This window comes from Ochotona curzoniae, unplaced genomic scaffold (genome assembly GCF_017591425.1).
Source record: "Ochotona curzoniae isolate NIBS_2020 unplaced genomic scaffold, NIBS_Ocur_1.0 contig_2688, whole genome shotgun sequence".
NCBI classification, from domain to species: Eukaryota; Metazoa; Chordata; class Mammalia; order Lagomorpha; family Ochotonidae; genus Ochotona; species Ochotona curzoniae.
Window position 1 is genome coordinate 19,295,145 of NW_024465553.1, and position 14,310 is coordinate 19,309,454.

At 46.2% G+C, this 14,310-nt stretch overlaps 1 protein-coding gene across 3 annotated transcripts in view; it reads right to left on the minus strand.

The window, feature by feature from the left end:
* SIPA1L1 (signal induced proliferation associated 1 like 1) overlaps positions 1 to 14,310 on the minus strand; it is a 291,662-nt gene that overhangs the window by 31,133 nt on the left and 246,219 nt on the right. For all 3 annotated transcript variants that reach the window (XM_040975354.1, XM_040975356.1, XM_040975355.1), the window contains one exon: positions 2,978 to 3,124. In XM_040975354.1, the coding sequence (XP_040831288.1) occupies positions 2,978 to 3,124 (147 nt within the window). The remainder of the gene's footprint in view (positions 1 to 2,977; positions 3,125 to 14,310) is intronic.

Sequence of the window (14,310 nt, forward strand, 5' to 3'; positions counted from 1 at the left end):
CCAGAGCTATCTTCCAAAGCTTAATGCCTTTTTGGCTACCTGCTTTTAAATAAATCATGTAGCAAGGTTATGTTTAACTCTGCCTGGAAAAACATTTTTCCCATGGAAGTTTTTTTTTTTTTTTTTAAAGATTTTACCCCCTTAGGGAAGTTACCTACTCCGTTTATTGCCATGCCAGGATATTAGGGTTACAGGGATCCTGGCCTTGAGGAACTGACACAAAATCTATTTATACTGTGCCTCTTTCTAAAGAGCTCAATTGCGGCTTTGTTTGGAAAAGCACTTAATATTGAAGGGTCAGAGATCAGACTGGAAGGAGTTCTAAGCCATCACTTGGCAGCCACATGAAGCGGGTCAATGGAGCTTGGTCCACCCCTGCCTGAGGCTGTGAGTCATTCTCTTCCTCTGGACACAGGGAGCCACCATCTCTGTAACCTGCCTGCTCTGATCGCAGGTGCACTGGCAGCTGGAGAGTGCTGGGAGAAAGGTCTGGTGGTCTCACTGCAGCCAGGGGCACCTGCAGCTTATGCAGCTTCAGTTACGCTTATCAGGCAGAGACTCCAACTTGTCACTGCTCCCAGCTCTCCCCGAGTGCATGGCCTTTGGGTACAGCTCTAAGGAGGGTAGAACAGGCCCTCCGTCTCTTAGTGTTGCTTTTTAGTTCTTGTTCATAGCCATCTTAAACGTGGATAGGTGCCCTTCATCCCCCATTTAAACAAAGGAGGCAGTATTAAGTATGCTATTAAATTTCCCTCTCAACTCATCTCAGCGCCTGTGACCAGGCAGGCCCTCGTCACATGACTGTAGGTGCAGTGCTTGTGATGTGCAGGGTCAACCTTTGTGCACTGCCCTGCCAGCGCGACGATCTGGGGCATCTATGGACCACAGTGCAGCAGATACGCTCAGCTCCTCCATCGGTTTGGCTGTGTCTGTTTCAAGGGGAGAGCTTTAAAGTGGTGAGAGCCATGTTCTCCAGGCCTGGAGATTTAGGGTGATTTAAGGCTGAAGCTTGGCCAAGAGCAATGCATGTGATTCTGACAGTGGGACACTGTCTCTTGTATCACCGATAAAGGCAAAAACAGTTTGGGGTCTAAAGGAAAAAATGGCATTACTAGGACCTGGCGCGATAGCGCACTGGTTGAGGTCCTTGGCTTGCACACACCGGGATCCCATATGGTTGCCGTTTCTGATCCTGGTGGCCCTGCTTCCCATCCAGCTCCCTGTCTGTGGCCTGGGAAGGCGGCTGGGAATGGCCCAAGGCCTTGGGACCCTGCACCCACATAGGAGACATGGAGGAGTTCCTGGCTCTGGCTTCGGATTGGCTCATCTCCAACCGTTGAGCCATTGGTCAGAAGATCTTCTCTCTGTCTCTCCTCCTCTCTGTATATCTGCCTTTCCAATAAAAATAAATAAATCTTTTATAAAAATGGCAATACTAGGTATGTTTATTTTGGTTCAAAGTACTTTAGAAATACATGTCCTGTTTTTTTTTTTCATAATGCCACTTTTTCTTTCTATGAAGCTTCTGAAAACCACTTATAGCCATGGATTTCAAAATTTTCTTGCAGCAAAATAAATGCTTTTTATTTTTTGCCTTTTGACATTTTCCACAAATTTCAAGTGTTCATATTTAAAGCTTCTTGGAGAAAAGAACAACTGCTGGTAACTTCGCAACAACAGGGCAAATTCAAGAGGTTTAGATATTTACCCCCAAGAGTAACTGCCACCTCATTAACAAAATTCAGCAGCATGGCCACTGCATCAATATTCACCCAAACATTAATGTTTCATGGCAGGTTTTTGAAAAACATTATATCATAGATGGAAGAAAAAACGTTTTCTGTTGTTGCTATTTATTAGCTCTTTTACATTTATTGCTTACGGACAATAGGCCATTAGTGGCCACTCGTGAAAACAAAAAAATAATTAGCTGGACTTGGGGTGTGGTAAAAAACCCTGCAATTCATAAAGCTTTTGCAGGGACTCATGAATAAGACGTTAAAGCTCTTTTCAATTGTCACTGAAGCGATTAAAAAAAAAGTGTGCATTTTAGCCACAGTACACGGGGGGGGGGTGGGGGGGGGGCAGGGAAGACAGTGGGAGTGAGGAAAGTATATTCTATTAACTACTTTCTGCGCACGTAAATATTTAGCAGCAACAATAATTATCCCTAACAGCCCTGAAAACCAACAAAATTCTGTAAATAAAAAATGCCACGCTGAGGATATTATTAGCAAGCACACTTATTTTGCAACCTGGTGGCATCTCAAGGATGTAACAAATCATGTGTCTGTTTGCAGAACAGAAACACTAGTTCTTATGAAGACATCACGTTACATCTTCAAGTGGTGCAAATTTTCTCCTGCAAGACAATGCCCAACAGGAGGCCTTGGAGGGTTCTTTCAAAGTCTTCCTTTGGGTAGGGCAGACTGCGTATGCCCACCCTGTAATGTTTGGTTGCTAATTATTTCCCAAGTAAGGACCCATCAATTTTATTGCTTCTTGGTTAAAACAAACAATTAGAAATCCCTGAAATCATGTTACGCTTAGATGTTTACTTTGTAAGTCATGTCAGAAGCAAACTGTTACATTAACAACAACAACAAATCCACAGAAGGCTTTAAAGTGTGAGACAAACACTTGCACGTTTTGGACATGGTCATCTCTTTGTCTATGTTAGCAGGAACACAGGCTCCAGGGAAGGAACATTCTGTGGAACACACCGAAGCAAACACCCAGGGGTGACAGAGCCCTTCCTGACGAAACAGTGCAGGCCAAGGAGGAAGGAAGTCTTCTGTAGGACAGGAGGAGTGCGTTGACTCCCTAACCACTGCCTTTGGCCAGCCCCATCACACCCTCCCGCCATGTGTGTGTGAGCTGGTCAAGATGATGAAATGAACATCTCTGCATGTGTCTGAGAAGTGATGAGAGCCAGGACCACCCCTCAGGCATGCCTCGGGACAAAGGGCACACCTACCCTTCTGGCATGGATTTCTGTCTGTAAGTGCCCCCGCCAGAGCCAGTCTCACTGGACGAGGAGAGGTTGCTGGGGGAGTTACGACACTGGGATCTTGCCAAGGCCATGGATGAGACGGTCACATAGATGTCCGAACCAGGAGACAGCCTGTGTGCACAAACCAAATATGAGATCAGTTACTTAAGGGAAAACCCTAAGACAACGTAAGAAGGGTAAGATCACATAAATTTCACAAAACAGTGACTTCATGAATGGATCGAAACAAGCTGGCTGAAGCCTGTAAAAGAAAGCTCTCCATAAAACTGCTCCCAAGGGGGAGGGGTGCTGGACAGCCTCCTCAAAGCGGGAGGGGCTGGGGATCCTCTCCCAAGCAACAGGCTGCTCTGCTTATGCAGGCTCCTAGCACGGCCAAAGCTGAGACAGCAGCCCCGGCTTGGTGGGCTTGTTCTCGAACTTTACCACTTCAAGTCTGGAGCAAACAGTGACATTTTGCCATTTAGTACTCATAATTTTGGCTGACAAGAATACATAATTGAAAAAAGGAAGCCTATGACTTCATATGCTAAATTTAATTCCAACAACTACTGAATTTAGATACTATTACAGAAGAGGCAGTCTTCAGACAGGCGCCTGATCTACTGCTGGTATTCAGGACCCTTCGCCCTGTGGCCGACTGTCCCAGCAGACACCAGGGCTTGGTGAACATGACAGACACATCCTTCCCCTCCCTCTCCTCTCCTAGGGAACAGGACAACCGCAGGTACATCAGTAGCTGATGCTAATCCTTGAGGAGGAGTACACTAAATCTCGGTCACAGCAGGTCATTTCCACTACGCAGTTGAGTACACAGAATCCAATTCATTTACCTGCCATGGCGACCCAGGAGTTCAGGGTCTAGTCCAATGGCACGCTCACTGATGGTCTGACTTTCAGGTTCATTCTGTCTCCTTCTTTCCTCCTCTAAGACACCTGCCTGGGGCCCAGCAGCGTGGCCTAGTGGCTAAAGTCCTCGCCTTGAACACGCTGGGATCCCATATGGGTGCCGGTTCTATCCTGGCAGCTCCACTTCCCAGCCAGCTTCCTGCTTGTGGCCTGGGAAAGCAGTCGAGGAGGGCCCAGAGCTTTGGGGCCCTGCACCTGTGTGGGATACCCGGAAGAGGTTCCTGGTTCCTGGCCTCGGATCGACATAGCATTGGCCGTTGCAGTCATTTGGGGAGTTAATCATTGGACGGAAGATCTTTCTCTCTGTCTCTTCTCCTCTCTGTATGTCTGACTTTGTAATAAAAATAAATAAATCTTTAAGACTTTAAGCCTGTTGAAGGTCTCGTCAAAGCTTCCTATTACCTACAGCACACAGGACCCAATCCCTGGCATTCCCACTTGAATTGTGGAGCCACCTCCTCTAACTCCATGCCCCTTCGTGGACACAATCAGGGTTTACCACAGGACACCACACTTGCACCTATGCCCACCTATGCCCACCTTGTCCTCTGCCTGGAATACCTCCCCTGCTTTCTACACGTATGAAATCCCTTTGCTGCAAGGCTCATTTCTAACATCCTGTGCCTGAATCCAAGGATGGTCTGTTCTCAGTCACGTGTGTGTGTGTGTGTACTCATAGTACATACATATCCAAGACTGCTGTGGAGCCCTGCTGATCTGTGCATCTATGACATTTAATCCACATGTTTTTGGGGGAGAAGCCCTGCCAGCACTAGCGAGTTCAGGACATGAGCCCACAGTTAATCCGACATTCCAACAATAGTGGTTCTAGATTAGTTGAAAAACTAAACGGCCACACAGTGCCAGAGCTTGTAAGCAGCTTACAGGAAACAATGACAACAAGTTAATATACTTTCCCAATGCAAGTAAAAGGGATGGAGCTCCAGATGGCAGAACTGTGTTGAAGCCTGGATACCCCAGGATACCACTGATCCTACATTAACAGGGAGAGAACTTAGAGCATGCACAAAGCAGGGACACTAAGAAAACCCGGGATGCTGGCATTCATTCAGCAGGTGTGTGGAGAAGCGAGGCGGTCTATCTAAGCTCCTCTCTTCACCATCACTCCTCCTCCTTTTAAGTAGCTAGTATCTGAAGCATGTCATGCCTGTACCTATCACAGCTGTCCTGTGGAAACGGTACTTTTCACAGATGTCCTCAAGGCCTGTGTTTGTGTACCAGTACTAATTTGAGTAGGATCTACTTCCATATCTGTTGGCTCTGCCATCCCCAGTCTTGTTATTGCTACAGACACTTCTAGAACCACAGGGGAACCACACTGGGGCGTCCTTGATGCAGGCCAGGTCTGCGTGTGGCTGACTACGGAGGAGTTGAAGCTAGCTCACTCACTGATGGGGGAAACACTTTCTGATAAAGACAAAGGTCAGGACATCTATTTGGAAAACACAGGATGGATGTGCCCATGCTCTTTCCACTAACATGTTTCAAATTTCTTTCAGATTTCCCATTATTTATTTTGGAATAAGTGGAAGAGGACTAGAACGGAGGAGGAAGTGGGGGACTAGATTATGACAGAGGGAATTAAGAAAAGATGGAGGAAGTACATGAGTTTAAATCTAACAGGCATGGATTCAAATGTAATGAAATTCCACATTCCTTGCTGCCTTAGGAATTTGGACTTGTTATATGCACCTATTATAGAGAAACTTAAATATAGTTTATTCTTGTGGCTACCTTGATATTCTTACTCTGAGTACTGTGAGGAAGAGGAGGTGTAAAATAGGGGGAAGGAGATGGCAGTAGAGTCCCACAATCTAGGAGCCTGGAAATGAGGAGTACTCATTTCCGGGTAAATAGTACTGAAGAAGTACATTTGTGGTGAATATTAAAGTCTTTATGCTCCCGTCAGGAAGTGTAGCACAATGACCCTGGATCTGCATTTAGAGCTTACTTTTCTTACAATATATATAATGCTAAAATTTCTCATGTTAGTTTTCAACCTCAGCTTTTTCATTTGGTAAATGTATCAGAATATTCCATCTGGTTGCTGGGGTTATCCCAAAGAGAAAAAATAACATTTCCAGAAGGCCAGAATTCATTCCCATTGCTTTTTTGCTTTTATGTAACTCAACAGTGGCTTTGTTTTCAGACTGTTCACAAACAGAACACACATACTGGTGGAATGCCACCCAAATGTCTGTGGAGACGGCCCAGAGCTCACTGTCACTGCAAGGCTGGGCTGACCGCTGCCCTGCCACTTCAGAGAGAAGCTTGGAGATGGGAGTAGGAACCTCTCCTGGCCCTTCAAGGAAGCCAACATGGCCACCCGAGGGGCTCTGCTGGCCTCATCTCTACCTCACAACTGTGATCACTGAGTCTAGTGAAGTGCAGCAAAATCCCGAGTCTTCTCTCCCCTCTGGATGTGAATCCAGATCTTTCTGTATTAATCTTATAGAGCCCATGTTAGCAATCGAACAGGTTTAGAGAAAAGACAATTACCACTTCGATTGCTATGAGAAAACAACAGGAATATGAGCAGCCAGAGAGGAACTTTCTAAATGCATTGACATGAATCTCACAACATCATCTCTGAATATTTTTATAAACCTAATTGACACGCACTTCAAGTCACTGATACTGAACATTCTCTCAGGTTGCCTGTTACGTCCCCTCTGCAGCAACCAAACACTGGGATGAGAGACTGCATCAAGAATGCAGCGACTGTAAGTCATGAGCATGTGTGCAGCAGACAATGCTTCCACAGTCCGCAGGACCACACTTAGAGCTCACTTGAATGAAAACAGAGTTGGAAGGTCTGGACATTTAGGAAGAGACAGTCCAAGATCAATATCAGTTTCTCATTTCCCCGAAGTATTCTCACACCCAGACAAAGGGAAAGAACTGACAAAGAAAAAAAAAATCCCAGACTTGTAAAACAAGTCCAGCTCCTTCCACACTCCTCCCATGTATCTATGCACTGCACAGGGCTGCACAAGCAGAGTTAGCATTAATGGATTTTGGTTCAATTAATTGCTCTGGATCATGATGGATAACAATTTACCAATTTTTTGGGTGAGGAATTCTCTTGGTCAGGTCTACGGTAAAATATCTCCAGAGTATTCAGGATTAATTACTCCTCTATTTCCTGCTTATTACTGCAAAGTAACAGCATTGCTTGCATGCATCCAAGGAGACAGAGCTTTCTGCAGGCCACGTGCCAAGAGAGGAATGACGGCAGCGGCCACAGAGGGGGTTCTAAAGAGCAGCAGTGACTGGCAAATTAGATACTCGAGACCACAATTAAGCCCGGCATTTCCCCCCCAACGCAGCAATTAAAATCCTACCCAGCCGGGGTACAGGGTGGTGTGGAAGACCCCTGTCTTCAGCAAGGCCTATGAGGACTTAAAAAAGATCATGAAAATATGGAATGACAAGATAATTTTGGTGCCAAAAGTTTCTGAAAAATCATGTATAGTATTTTTATAATCCAAGATTTTCACAAACCTCTTGAAGAGTCCTCATTTGCATGAACCTCAAAGTTCTTATGCACTAACATAAAGTTATCTTATAATTCAGCTTTCCAATCACATTTTAAAGGGCCAACATGTAACTCTGAAGGTTCCGCCTGCATTATGTAAAGAGGCATCTATACAATGGCCCCACGTCATGCTGGTGTTACACACAGACCAGAGTTGGCAGTCAAGGAGTTCACACTCCTGTCTTCTGACCTCTTTCTCCTCTGTATTGCGTGAACACAACTACTGCTGGCTTTCTGACCACACAATTCCTACCAGCTGTTCACACAGGATCAGGAAAATCCTGACAAACCTCCTCCAAGAAGGGCGGTGAACAACACGGATGAACATCCTCTTACAGCTAAGCAAACATGGTGCTGATCCCACCCGCAGATAATGGGTCATCATTTCCCAGCTGCTGGGAGGCTGAGAAGTTCCGTAGCCTGGCATGCATCCTGGTGCCTCTTAAGAGCAATCCATTTTATAACCAAGGCTCATTTTAAAGGACAGGAACTGAAAATGCTGCCGGGCAAGAATGGCACTTAATTTGCAGGTCTCAATACAGAAGATAAGTGCAGTTTTCCAAGTTACAAGAACAGAGAAGAACCTTAGTCCAGTGCGGGTCCTTTTGTGTCTATGGGGTGCCACATACTGGTGCAGGTTGCACTCCTGGGTACACTGGTCCTGATGGCAGGGTACATGCCTGCACATACTCAGAACAGGTGTAAGCAGGCCACTCACATGAAAAGAACACTGTCGCTAAGTCATGCTATGCTGCACATCGTTCACGGAGCATGCGCTCCCCGAGCACTGGCCTTGCATCAATCACTTCCTCCCTCCATTATCTGGGCTACTGGGAGGATCAGCTGAGAAAACTCACCTGAAGGTCCCTGAGGGAAGCTTGGTAGGAACTACAAAGATATAAATTAAATTTAACTGTCATGGGGCCAGGACATGGGCATGGCAAGCTAATTCACCTGTAGTGTCGGCATAACATAAGAGTACTGGTTCATGTCCAGCTGCTCCACTTTCCTTCAAGCTCCCTGCTTACGGCCTGGGAAAGCAGCAGAGAAGGGCTCAGGTTCTTGGTTCCCTGCACCCACATGAGAGACGAGCCAGGGGGAAGTTCCTGGCTCCTGTCTCCCAACTGGATCAGCTATTGTGGCCATCTGGGGGAAAGAACAGAGCAAATGGAAGCCTGCTCTGTATTTCCTCCTCTCTCTGTAAAATCTTCAACTAAAAAAAAAATAATAATAACTGTCACCACAGCAGCATAAACAGTGTCGGGGGCAGTGGGTACGTCAGAAGTGAGATGTGAAGAAAGCGATGGAAAGAGACCTCTGTGAAGGACGGCACTCGGGGAGCTCCTGCCTTCCTCCCTTCTCTTCGTGCCGATTTTTTCTGCCAAGGTGCAAGAGAACGGGACGACACAGGTCTGAAATTTGCAAAACATCAAAGGTCTCCCGAAGGTTCTCAGCAAATGCAAGCTCCAGGTTCGTGGCTTGAGCCTGGCCCAGCTCCGCTGTTACGGCCGTTGGGGAAGTAAATCACCAGAGAGAGAAGTCTTTCTTTGGGTCTCTCCTCCTCTCTCTAGCTCTGCTTTTCAAATAAGTAAACAAGAACAAAATCTTGCAAAAAAAAAAAAAATTGATTCATTAGCCCAGCACACATACTAACCTCTTCAATTAGTCTTGCCCTATGCCAACATTCAAAGACTTCATGCAAAGAAGTCACAATGAAATCCTTTGATGAGAAGCTAAGTGGTTTTATGGGTGTGTAGGATTTTTAAAGAGTGGAAAAAACAAAAACTAACCAAAATAAACACATTCCCTATCCCACTACACAAAACAAAAAACACAACTAGAAGCTGACCCATAGCAGCATTCCGGGCTTGCCTCTGCTCGGAGCCGCTCCCCACACGTGTGCTGGGCGAGGCCCCCACCTCTCCTAACTGCCTTCCATAATCACCACACACGGAATCGTTTTTCATGCCAAAATAAACTTATCTTTTAATTCCATTTTCCAGTAATTTTTTAAGTATCCTCACATAAATCAGTTGCCTGAACCTTATTATCCCCTCTGGTGCATCTGCGCTGTGTTCCCTGCAGAGGCGGGCACACAGTGAGGGGTCCCGGGTTGTCATGAAACTCACTTGTGGTATGGCCGCTCGCAGAAGGCCTAGCGCTGCAGCCCAAGCCCAGGGCCACGGGGACTCAGGCACTCAGGGCAGCACTTGACATCAGGTGACTGAAGTTGTTCTGTCTGCTATCATGACATTTTCACAGAACTCATCACACTGTTCACTGTCCAGGCCTAAACAAGGCGCTTATGGAAAATTTCACACTGCCAACTGTAGGGTTGGGTCTAAGTAAATCTTTCTTAATAATTTTCAACTGCAAGTATGTAGAAGTGTTCTACAGGGGACTTGTGAGGTGGTGCAGCAGGGTAATCCTCAGCCTTGTGGTGCCTGCAGCCCTTATGTGTGCCTGTCAGTGTCCCAGCCGCTCCACTTTCTTTTCTTTTAACTTCATTTTTATGATACAGTTCCAAAGGCTCTGGGATTTCCACCCTCCCACACACTGATTTCCCCTTTATTACTACAGTAATACAGTCCTTCATAAACAGTCCCAGGTTCATCATTCTGTAATTTAAGAGTATTCTGACATTGTAGGTATGGACACTGGCATAGAGTCTAGCATCCTATCGTTAAGACATAATTAACAGTTTCATTGGGAGTCCATCTTTGATTTAGAAATAGAGATACATAATGCATTGTATCTTTACACCAGGATATGACAGTCTCAATCACATAGTTAATATACATCCCCTTAATTCAGCTTCCTGCTTATGCTGTCGGAGGGCAGTGGAGGATGGCCCAAACCCTTGGGACCCTGCACCCATGTGGGAGACCCAGAAGCTCCTGGATCCTCACTTCAGACTTGCTCAGCTCTGTTGTAGCCAGTTAGAGAGTAAGTCAGCAAATGGACGATCTCTTAGTAAAATCTGCCATTCAAACAAAAACAAATCTTAAAAGAAGAAAAAAGTGTTCCACAATCAACAAATCTTAAAGAAAAACGGACCATCAGCCTTCTCTGAACCCTTCCCACGGCCACTGTGGAGTCGGGAGACAGCAAGGGAGGCTCAAGGAAGCTAGGGGACCTCTGTGGGTTCTTAACAGACTTTCTTGTAAGATGTGACCTGGCCTCGCCTCCAGGTGGCATGCAACTTCGCCTGGAGACAGACAAGGATGAGCCTGTGACAGGGAGTACACAGGGTGGCGGCTCCTTAGTGACATGCACATTTCCTTCTTTCCAGAATACAGCTGCTCTTGACAAGGCCACCACTGGTCCATTCTAACACGCACAGTCCAGTGTCTGCAGAGCTTCACTGTGGCGTTCTCAGCCAGCAGATATCCTGAACTTCCCTCTCTGCTGTGCAGAAGTTACCATGGCGTTGTTGCTGGAGACAACAAGGCCTGCCCAGTCCAGGTCGGGAAGATCCCCATCTCCTTGCGATACCCAATGGGCACAGCCCACGCGCCTGGGGCCTGCAGAGCCTCCAGGCAATGGCAACAGAACACTGATGGTTGCAAGGGTGGCAGCCCCAGTGGCAGCACTGCCCTAGACCAAGGATCAGGAGCTGTGTTGGAGTCTCCCAGATAATTTCTGAGGACCCTCTGGAGTTGGTGATTGAAAGGGATCTATGCGGGAGGCGAGCCATGCTCAAGCTGTTGTGCTCATTTCCTCAGTGCCTGTAATCACAGCGTCTAAAAACGCAAACCTGCAAGTCCTATCAAGGCCAACTGCACAGTGCTGCCGGGGCTCACTACGTCCGGGAAGAGTGGAAAACGAGGGATTTGGGAGCTGGATGACAAGTGTAGCCCTCTGCTTTTTCTATTTTATCTTGATGACAAATACATTACTGTGATTCAGTTTCAGCTAAAAACTGTTCATGGGGATTCAGCCAGGGGATTCTAGACCAGTCTTAACAGTAAACTTTTAGAGCAGGAGTGCGCCAAACCAACAAAACCCAGGAATTCCACTTAGAGCCATCATTAATGGAATAGCTTCATTACACTTCAAAGTGTTTTGCTTTCACATACCATTTATGTTTTATAAAAAGACACTGCTTTGGCTTTTTCTCCTGCTGAATTGATCACCTCTGACCTCCAGTTACTTGGATCAGCTCTTCTGCTGGCAACGGTTTACTAGCACAGGTGCGGAGTGCGGGAGAGGCCTCCCGTGGGAGGCCATGGAAGGCCGGAGCAGCCGTGCTGCGTGTGACGACAAGATGGTCAACTATTTCCTAGGAGTTCCTGGTTTGACTAGTAAACAAAGTTTAGAAATAAGTTCACTGGGAGCTTATGAAATGCCAACCTGCAGCTGGACTTGGGTGTCCCAGGATGAGCAGGGCAGGATCACTGCACTGCACAATGGACTTGTCAGTAAAATGAGGAATGATGGCTACCATGGTCACCAGAGAAGAGCGGAGATTGCCTCCAACCAAACCCGGAACGGAGGGTGGAATTCTGGTGGGCCCCTCAGGCAGTGAGACCACCGTTGCACCAATGAGGGGCACAGACCCATATCCCCTACCAGTAAGGGCCAAGGCGACCCTCGTTTCAGCTTCCGTGTCAAGGATTGTTGAAAAAGCCCCTTCCCCATCTCTTCAGGACTCCTCTTCCTCTGCTGCTCACTCCTTCACGTGTGTCCTTTCTGCTGCCTGGGAAGGGAAGCCCGTGACCGCGGCTCCCTGAAATAAAGGCCAGCTCAATTCTTCTCATATATTTGGCTGAGTTATTCTTTCCCTGGCGAGCTGCGAATCTAACAAGGAAGAACCTATTTCTGACCAGAGAAAGTATCTAATGATCTGACCCTCCCCAGAGGCAGCTGAGATAGAAATGGGAGGACAGCATTTTTGAAGTATCAGGGAACTAAGCTGCGAAAAGGGCTCGTGAAAGGGTGGGTTGGTAGATAAAAACTCAAAATGACCAACAAATGGCTTGGTGAAATCTAAAATCAAATATTTGTATAAAAGCTGAGGAGATATCATTTAAAAAAAGAGAGAGAGAAAGGAAAATTCCTTTATAGGCTAAGATGCTTGTTGTTTATCCAAAGCCCCTAAGACAGCGAAACTTTTCCAGGAAGATTAACGCAGATCAGGGTTTTATTACATATTCCATACTATGTTTAAACAGTAATGTATCAAGTTCAATGTACTACAGCCAGTTGTTTTTATTGCAATTCTACCCTTAATCTCTAGCCAAATGCAAGGCCCAGTGACTACATCATATTACCTATAACTGCTGAAAAAATAGTAACCTGTTAATAAATGCTACTCCCTCAAATACCATAAAATTCTGTAATCACAAAGCTAACCAGAGAGCATGAAGGTCAATTCCAGGGGTAAGTAAGTAGCCTGTTGGCCAAGACGCCTGCATCTTACAGTGTAGTACTGGGCTTCGTGCTTAGCTCCAGTTTCTGTCTCCAGCTTCCTGCTGCTGAAGTAGCAGCGATAAAGTAACTGGGTCCCTGACAAGCACCTGGGAGGCCCCAGCTGAGTGCCCAGAGCCTAGTGGCAGCCCAGCCTCAGGCCGTGTGGGCATCTGGACAGCGAGGCGGCAGAGAGAGGGAAGCCCTGTCTTTTGGTCTTTCAAAGTTTCAAAACTGAACAAAAATAAGATTTTTATTATTTTTTAAAAATTTATTTATTTTTATTGGAAAGTCAGATACACAGACAGGAGGAGAGACAAAGAGAAAAAATCTTCCACCCGATGGTTCACTCCCCAAGTGGTCATAATGGCCGGAGCTGAGAAAATCCAAAGCCAGGAGCCTCTTCTGTGTCTCCCTTGTGGGTACAGGGTCCCAAGGCTTTTGGCCGTCCTTGACTGCTTTCCCAGGCCACAAGCAGGGAGCTGGATGGGAAGTGGGGCTGCCAGGATTAGAACCGGTATCCATACAGGATCCTGCAAGGTGAGAACTTTAGCTGCTAGGCCACTGCGTTGGGCCCATGTAATATGCATTCCTGATGTGTGTTTTTTTTAAAAGACCCTTTGTATAGGGAGCATTCAAAAAACTTCTTAACAATGGAAAACACTGTATCTCAGTGTGCCATAAAAATCTCAATTTTGGTTTAAAAAGAAAAGTAACAATCCAGTCCACAAATTAAAAAAAAAAATCTATTCATGACTGGGCCAACATGCTGGCTCAATTGGCTAATCCTGCACCTCAAGCATCCCACTCGGGTGTTAATTCACACCTGGCTGTTCTACTTCCTATCCGGCCCAAGGCCTTGGGACCCTGCACCCACGTGGGCGTGCTGGCAGGAGCTCCTGGCTCCTGGTTCTGGATCAGCTCAGCCAATGTGGTCATTTGGGGAGTGTGGCAGCAAATGGAGGATTTTGTTTCTCCTCTTTGTAAATCTGTCTTTTCAATAAAAGTGAATAAATTAAAAGAAAAAAATTAAAAGAAAAGATCCTGATGATCTTTAAGTCTGGTATATTATATACAATGAAAGAAGAACTATGCTTCTATAGGCACTAAATTAACATCTTCATACAAAACGGACGGTGTTGGAGCTAGCCAGGGTACAGAAAGCAGGTAGATTTGTGCAGCATGCACAGAAAGTCAGACAGTTGCCAATTTAAGATTAAGTACTGTCACTTCTCAGGAGGACAGCAACATAACTTTGATGAGAGAAAAATGGGTGAAACCACAGGTTGCATGTCAGTAACACAAGATGCAAGGGATGGCAGCGGCCCCTAAGCACTTCTGACTATCTGTGACTCATCTGCAAGGTCCTTCTTATACTAGATCAATTTCCCAGGTACAAATCAAAGTGGCTGCTGGGCAGGGG